The following is an 8,231-nucleotide window of genomic DNA, read 5'->3' on the forward strand; positions in this document are numbered from 1 at the left end:
ACTGATTTTATTTGCACTCCACAATGTAGCAGTGTAGACTGTCTTCTTGCTTTTGAAGGTCAGGTGATCTCTTTTCTGAGAACCAATCTATATACTATGCAGAATGAAGTACTGTAATTTTGGGTAGAAAGGCTGCAGCGGGTACATTATTAAAAGTTGTATATTGAGTCCTGTGGCATTTATGCCAGAATTCAGGATCAAGCAGTAGTAAATTTTTAAGCATTCAACACAACCGGGGGGAAATGCACGATGTCCCCCTCTAACTGCGGCGTTTCTTAAGTTTTTCAGCCTTTTTCCTTACTCTTATGCCCATGCAGCCTTTCTGCCCCAAATTACAATAGAAGTTTGGACTGTACCATTTCAGACTGCAGTAGGTGAGATGAGGTGGCCAAATTATTGAATACTCTACACATGGTGGGGGGACAAAAATCCAAAGCCCCTCTGCCTGTAGTAAACTGGCACATTAGGTTGAAGTCTACACCACACATTTATATCTGTTGTGTTACTTTAGTATGTGAAGAGAGTTGTGGGTGGAACATTCAGTTCTCTTACCCTCCCTCCTCCACTGCCATCTGAGGTGGTATAGCTCACAACTCTACCACTTTATTCTGCATAATGTGTAGAATGACTTTTACTTTGTAGCTAAGGGTACGTTCATGCAACATAATTCTGGTACCTGATCAGTCCAATACATACACACGTGCACATACAACTTTATAATCTATATTAGAGAACCAGCGTGATGTAGTGGTTAGAGTGCTGGACTAGGACCGGAGAGACCTGAGTTCAAATCCCCATTCAGCCATGATACTAGCTGGGTGACTCTGGGCCAGTCACTTCTCTCTCAGCCTAACCTACTTCACAGGGTTGTTGTGAAAGAGAAACTCAAATATGTAGTACACTGCTCTGGGCTCCTTGGAGGAAGAGCGGGATATAAATGTAATAATAATAATAATAGTTATTTCTCCAAGAATCTTAGGGCATTTATCCCGCGAGAGTTGTGTGGCAGGTTTGACTGAAAGATAACTTGCTGAGGGCCACTCTATGAATAGTTTCCTATTTGGGATGGATCCCCTCAGGTCTCTTTGGTCCAAGTCTTAACTTTCTCCATTACACAGCCCTGGCTTTGTAAGGTTTCAGGGGCTGATCTGGATAGATGTGTGTTCAATTAACATGGAAATTGGATGTGGCTGAATACTTCCTGTTAGAAAATCCATAGTGAACTAGATACTACTATTGCTATCCAGTGTGCATCTTGGCCTCTAATTAAAATTAAATCAGTACTTATTAAGTACTTTGAATGGCAGACATGGCTACTGTAGCAACCTTTCTAAATTCATGAGTGAGTGTTCTCCCGCTGAATAATGGTAGAAGACTCACTCATAGGTTTCAATATTGACCTTGTTTTAAAATTAGTCTCCAAAAGCTTTGCTTTAGATGCCACTATTGGGAAATCAAACGTATGTATCCCCAACTGCATTTGTGCCAATATTTCGTGTTACCTTAATTGTCTATCTTTCTATTATAAGCTGCTTGGGGTGGAGAACTGTCTTTATTATTATGCTCTGTAAAGCACAATGCACATTGATGGTGCTATATAATCAAAACTAAGAATACAGTGATGCAAATATAACAGTGTGGCCATTTATTTTTTCTATAGCTATGTGAAACCCTGGCTAAAGAAAAAGATATAATACGGAAAGAATACTGGAAATACATTGGAAGATCCCTTAAGAATAAACACAGCCCAAATGCAGAACAGAATGTGCCAAATGAAAATGATCAACAGTAGTTTCATCTAAGGGGAAACTACCTTCAGTTCTGTCTATATTAAAGAAACTCTCAGACTGGGGAAAGCAAGGCAGGCAGTTATATAGAGTGTTGTCCCCCTTATCTCCCCACCCCCATAAGTTGTTACTATATATTGCTGCAGAGGTCTTGCTTCTAACCACACCAAGAGTACAAAGCGTTCTGCATAACACTGACCCATGGTTACTGCTGCTATACATATTAGATGTGGGGTTGTCCAAAGCACTGTGCTTAAAAAACAAGCAAACAAACCCTTAGTAATTACTTGAATTGTACCAAATAAATGAATTGTTTAACAGTGTATGAATAATGCTGTACTAGCTATTTTAATGCCCTAAATCCGTTGCTGGCCTTGGCCTCCACACAGTGGCTCCTGTTTTCATAAAGCAAGTGCATGTAAGATTCTGAGTTGGATTGCAGAGACCTTGTGTGCAGTGGATATATGGAGTAATTTTAGTTACTGTAAGGAGGGAATGCAGTTGTCTATTGGAGCAGCTATGCAACACTGATTGTGTTACCATTGTACCCAACTAATGCCATCAATAATTTGTAATAAAAGTATAGATAACTTATACAAGGTTTTAATGTGTGATGTTTGGGCTTCTTTGTAATTACTAGAGCAAACATGTCCAAACAAAAGACTCAGACTCTATAGGTCCTTTTGGGATTCCCAGTGTGACCCTGACATTCCTATCACACTCTGGAGTGCACAAAGGTTATTGAGCCATCTTCAGGATTAAGAGGCCAATGACCTTCATAGGGTTGCAGCAGCCATCAGTGAGTCTTTATCCCTGTTTTCATAGCTGGCTGCTTTCTCTCTGGAGTTTCTCAAAAACAAGTAACTTGCAAGAACTGCAGTAATTACTTCTAATGTTCCCAGTTTTAGTGTCCACCTGGGGTAAATTGCAATAGCTTAATGTCAAATTGACTTAAAAATATAAATTCCTTTTGCACAATTGAGAACTTGGGGGTGGTGAACTTGGGTTCAGTACCCCTGATTTGGAAAACATCTCTTTGGTTCAAGTCATCAGTGTTGGTTCGCACATCCATGTTCATCAGTCAGTGACTGTGACATCAAGTGGTGACTCACATGTGAACAAGCCTCCACAAATTATGTACCACAGAGAATTTGCTCTGATTAGATAAAAATTTACAGATTATTCAACAATCAAGTCCAGGAATGACCAAAATGGAAACAAAAATCTGTGGGGAGAGATTCTATGTACAAGTAAGTCAAGGGAGAACAACCATCAAAAACAGATCATAATCAGCCAAGTGAGTCTTTCCAAAATTATTGGTGGGGTTTCATCCAGGGGATGACGTTTGTAATGCCACAAAAGTAATAAATGGATGTCTTGAATAAAAAGCTTCTGGTTTGGCTAATCCTTTTTCAAGATGGACTTAGACACATATGTTTGAGATATGCAAGTGTTTGCCATTTTCATAGGTAGCATCTAGATTAAGAGTTCTGTGAGTGAAACTTGATTTTTGCTGAATCGTTTCCCTTCTGTGCCCCAAACCTGCTCCTGAGGGACATATTTTCAGGTTGGCATAGGGGAATTTGTGAAACTTGCTACTCTTTCTCCCACCCTTTAGCGAACAAGAGAGTTCCAAAACTCTTCTGTCTGGATACTATCCTGTCCAGGGATAGAACAGATAGTGGTGAATTTCCAGTGGAGAGCAATTGCAAGTTTAACAGCTATAAATAAGATGATGATGATTATATCATTATTTAGTAAGTCCTATAGGGGTTCAGGAAATATTAGAAGCCAGTATTTTCAGGTGACAAAGACCATCTAACTATTTTAGAAACCAGCACCACATCAGAGCAAAATTTAGGCACAGTTCCATCATATGTATGTGAGACCCATGAACAGAGCATCCTCTCCAGCAGAATGGGCTCCCTTCTTTGCAGAAATAATTGAAGACAAAGAGATAAGTACCTTCTATGTGTGTTTAATGTGGTTTCCCTGATTTATTAGACCAAATGTAATGGCTTTGTGTGATACATAATATTTCAGTCTTTTCCTAGACTGCATGTAGCCTCTCTGAGAACTCAATTAACTCTGTTACAGATAGTGGAAAGTACAGTAAGCCAATTGCAGCAGCTGGCTCCCATACGATCAGCCTCTCAGAGTAACACCACTAACTTGTTTTTGAACAGCAGGACTAGTAATAAAAATACGTTAATTTCAGGTTCTCTAGTTTTGTCCCCATATTCCAAATAGATTATCTTACTTGAGTCCCTGATAATGGATTGAGTTAAAACTGGTACAGGAGATGAGATTGTAGGTATTAGCTTGTCCCTCTTTCCTCCCTATATATGCAGTGGTCTTAAGAAAGAATTACTTAGAATGCTGAGAGCATGATGAACTGCTGAAAGAAACATTGGAGAGTGAGTGTATATTTGAATGCAGTTGGGCAGTGTCAGAAGGATTGAAGTCTTGTGACTGAGACTGACTTCTTTCTCCATTATTTCACAACTTTTCAGCAAGTCTGCAGCAGACCTATTTAAGCAGAGGCATTCTGACTCCTGTTACCTACATGTGTTGCAGGGATGGTGCTGAATCTGGATGTTGGCTTAAACCTCTTGTTGAGTTTAGAGTAGAGATGTACTATACATTACTGTCTCCATCTTTAGCCTCTGGCACTAGGGATTTGCACGGAATCTAGCAGGGGAAGTTCAAAGGTGGGGGTCGGACTTTAAGGGTGGGAGAGGATGCACTCTCCCCCCCTGCTTCACTCTCCCGCTGCTGGCACTCCGTTTGGAAAGCCTCCTTTGGGGCGGCAGCATACCTCCCTGCTGTCCCATTTCTTCTTTGGCCAGAAGTACCCGGTGTGCACACATTGTGCACGCAAGCCGGGTACTTCCAGCCAAAGAAGAAATGGGGTAGCAGGGCAGTATGCTGCCGCCCCGAAGGAGGCTTTCCAAACCGAGCACTGGTGGGGGGGAAAGCGGAGGGAGGAGTAAGTGCACCCTCCCCCACCCTTAAAGACCGCCCCACCCTCGTTTTTGAACCAGCAAACAGCCGGCTCTTCGAAGACCCTTTAAAAGGGCCTCCAAATGGGTTCGTGCACATCCCTATCTGGCACTTCTCTCAATTAACTAGCTGTGCTCTCTGTTCAACTAGAGAGTTTACAATGTAAGGGGTGGGGGATTAAGATACATTGGATGTTTTCTTACTGAGATTGAAGATTCCAAGTTCTGAAGATTCTCTATCAACTTTCTCCACACCATGCATGATTTTATAGACCTCTCTCATGTCTCTCCTCAGTTGTCTTTTTTCTAAATTAAAAAGCCCCAGGTTTTGTAGCCTTGCCTTGTAAGGGAGGTGCTCTTAGACTCCTGATAATCTGGGTTGCTCTCTTCTGTACCTTCTCCAGTTCTGTAATGTCTTTTTTGAGGTATGGTGACCAGAACTGTACACTGTACTCCAAATGTGGCCACACAAATGTGGTATTACAGTAGCAGTTTTATTTTCAACCCTCTTCTTAATAGTGGTGTGCATGGAACCAGTCCTGCTGGTTTGAAGGGGGGAGGATATCTTTAAGTACGGAGGAGGGTGCTCTTACCCCTCCCACTGCATTTCCCCCACCAGCAATGTCTTTTAAAACGGTCTGGTGGAGTGGCAGTGTACCTTCTTACTGCTCTGTACTTCCTTACTGCCCTGGTGCCTCCTTGAGCTGGAAGTGTCCGGTGCGCACACAAGGTGCACACGCACACTGGGCACATCCAATCGCTCAAGGAGGCACTGGGGCAGCAAGGAGGTATGCTGCCGCTCTGCCAGAGCCTTTTCAAAGACAGTGCTGATGGGGGAAATGCGGTGGGAGGGGTAAGAGTTCTTACTTTCTCCTTGAGAAAGCTTTCCATCAATTTGCCTGGAACAGGTGTTAAGCTAACCAGCTTGTAATTTCCTGGATCCCCCCCCCCCCCCCCAGATCCCTTTTTGAAAATCAGTGGCTATTTTCCAGTCCTCCGGTTCTAGGAATAAGTTATATATTTTTGCCAGTAGGTCAGCAATTTCACATTTCAGTTCTTTAAGGACCCTTGGGTGGATGCCACCTGACCCTGGCAATTTGTTAATTTTTAATTTTTCCAGACAGTTTAGAATGTCGTTTCTCATTCACCTTTATCTGACTCAGTTCTTTAGCCTCTGTCCCTGAGAGGCTCGGTTTAGGCATATGTATGCATTCAGTATCCTCCGACGTGAAGACAGATGCAAAGAACTTGTTTAGTTTTGCTGCAATCTCCATATTCTCCTTAATAATCCCTTTCACTCCCTCATCATCTAACGGTCCAACTGCCTCACTGGCAAGTTTCCTGCTTCTGATGTACTTAAAGATTTTTTTTTTTAAATTCCCTCTTTTGCTTTTAGCTAAATGTTCCTCAAACTCTCTTTCCACATCCCTTATTGTCACCTTGCATTTCTTCTGCCAGAGTTTGTGTTCCTTTCTGTTCTCTTCATTTTGGCTGGCCTTCCAATTTCTGAAGGAAGTCTTTCTCCCCTTTATAGCTTCCTTGACTTTACTTGTTAGCCATGGTGACATACTCCTGGATTTGGTGGTACCTTTCCTCCTTTTTGGTATAGTCCTGCTTCTTGGACGTCTTTTTGGGCTTCTATTATTCTGGTTTTAAATAAACTTTATGCATTCTGGAGCGAAGTGACTTTCCTGATTTGTCTTTTCAGTTTTCTTTTCACCAAACTCCTCATTCTAAATAAGTTTCCTCTTCTGAAATTCAAAGTATCTGTGTTAGACTTCCTTGGTGATTCTCTCCTCACTTGTATGCTGATCACAGCATGGTCACTGTTCCCTAAAGGTTCCACAACACTGACATCTTGCACCAGGCCCTGGGCATTACTCAGGTTTAAGTCCAAGCTCACCTTCACTCTTATTGGTTTTATGACCAACTGTTCTAGAGCACAGTCATCCAGAGTATCTAGAAATTTGGCCTCTTTGTCATTACCTGATTATGAATTTACCCAATCTATGTGTGGGTAATTGAAGTCTCTCTTGTCTCTCAGATGCCTCCCTGACTTCCTTCTGCAGTTCCTATTCACTTTCAGCATTTTGGTTAGAAGATCAATAGCATGTCTCTAGTAACACATTTCCTTTCAGGCCTTGTATTGTCACCTTGTATTGTCAGGCCTTGTATTGTCACAGAGTTTCTGTGAAGGACTCCTGATCTTCCTAGGTTTTCCAGCTTGTTGGATTCTATCCCTTCTTTAACATATTTTTTTGTTTGATTGTTTATATCTATGTAAACTGCTTTGGAAACTTTTGTTTGAAAAGCAGTATATAAATATTTGTCATATTCGTATTAATATACAGTGCTACTCTACCCCCAATTCGCCCCTCCCTGTCTTTTCTATAGAGTTTATATCCAGGAATAACAGTGTCCAACACTGGTTCTCACTATTCCATCATGTTTTCATTATGCCCACTATATCTAGGTATTCATCAGCAACCAAGCACTCTCGGTCGCTCATCCTGGCTTGGAGGCTTCTGGCATTGGCATATAAGCGCCTATACACTGAATCTCCTACCTGGTGTGTGCTATCTTTCTTATGGCCACTTAATCTCTTTGACAAGCTAGCATTTCCTTCTATCTGCTCTTTATCTGGTTCTACTCTGTCCCCTTCTGGTTTATATGAAGCATTTACATCCTCACACCTTTAGGCTAAAACCACCTAATGGTTCAGCACTGATTCCCCATTTGAATCAGTGTTGATTCCTGGCGACCACAGAGCCATGTTGTTTTCTTGGTAGAATACAGGAGGAGTTTACCATTGCTGTCTCCCGTGCAGTATGAGATGATGCCTTTCAGCATCTTCCTATGTTGCTGCTGCCCAATATACAGGTGAAACTCGAAAAATTAAAATATTGTGCAAAAGTTCATTAATTTCAGTAATGCAAATTAAAAGGTGAAACTGATATATGAGATAGACGCATTACATGCAAAGCGAGATAAGTCAAGCCTTAATTTGTTATAATTGTGGTGATCATGGCGTACAGCTCATGAGAACCCCAAATCCACAATCCCAGAAAATTAGAATATTACATGAAACCAATAAAACAAGGATTGTAAATAGAACAATATTGGACCTCTGAAAAGTATAAGCATGCATATGTATTCAGTACTTGGTTTGGGCCCCTTTTGCAGCAATTACTGCCTCAATGTGGCGTGGCATGGATGCTATCAGCCTGTGGCACTGCTGAGGTGTTATGGAAGACCAGGATGCTTCAATAGCGGCCTTCAGCTCTTCTGCATTGTTTGGTCTCATGTTTCTCATCCTTCTCTTGGCAATGACCCCTAGATTCTCTATGGGGTTCAGGTCAGGCGAGTTTGCTGGCCAATCAAGCACAGTAATCCCATGGTCATTGAAACAGGTTTTGGTACTTTTGGCAGTGTGGGCAGGTGC

General features: G+C 41.7%; 1 protein-coding gene across 2 annotated transcripts in view; it reads left to right on the plus strand.

The window, feature by feature from the left end:
* FNTA (farnesyltransferase, CAAX box, alpha) overlaps positions 1 to 2,388 on the plus strand; it is a 42,229-nt gene extending 39,841 nt beyond the window's left edge. For both annotated transcript variants that reach the window (XM_053294456.1, XM_053294455.1), the window contains exon 9: positions 1,661 to 2,388. In XM_053294456.1, the coding sequence (XP_053150431.1) occupies positions 1,661 to 1,792 (132 nt within the window). In that variant the 3' untranslated portion in view covers positions 1,793 to 2,388. The remainder of the gene's footprint in view (positions 1 to 1,660) is intronic.
* The last annotated feature ends 5,843 nt before the right edge of the window (positions 2,389 to 8,231 follow it).

This window comes from Hemicordylus capensis, chromosome 2 (assembly GCF_027244095.1).
Source record: "Hemicordylus capensis ecotype Gifberg chromosome 2, rHemCap1.1.pri, whole genome shotgun sequence".
In the NCBI taxonomy this organism is placed as follows: Eukaryota; Metazoa; Chordata; class Lepidosauria; order Squamata; family Cordylidae; genus Hemicordylus; species Hemicordylus capensis.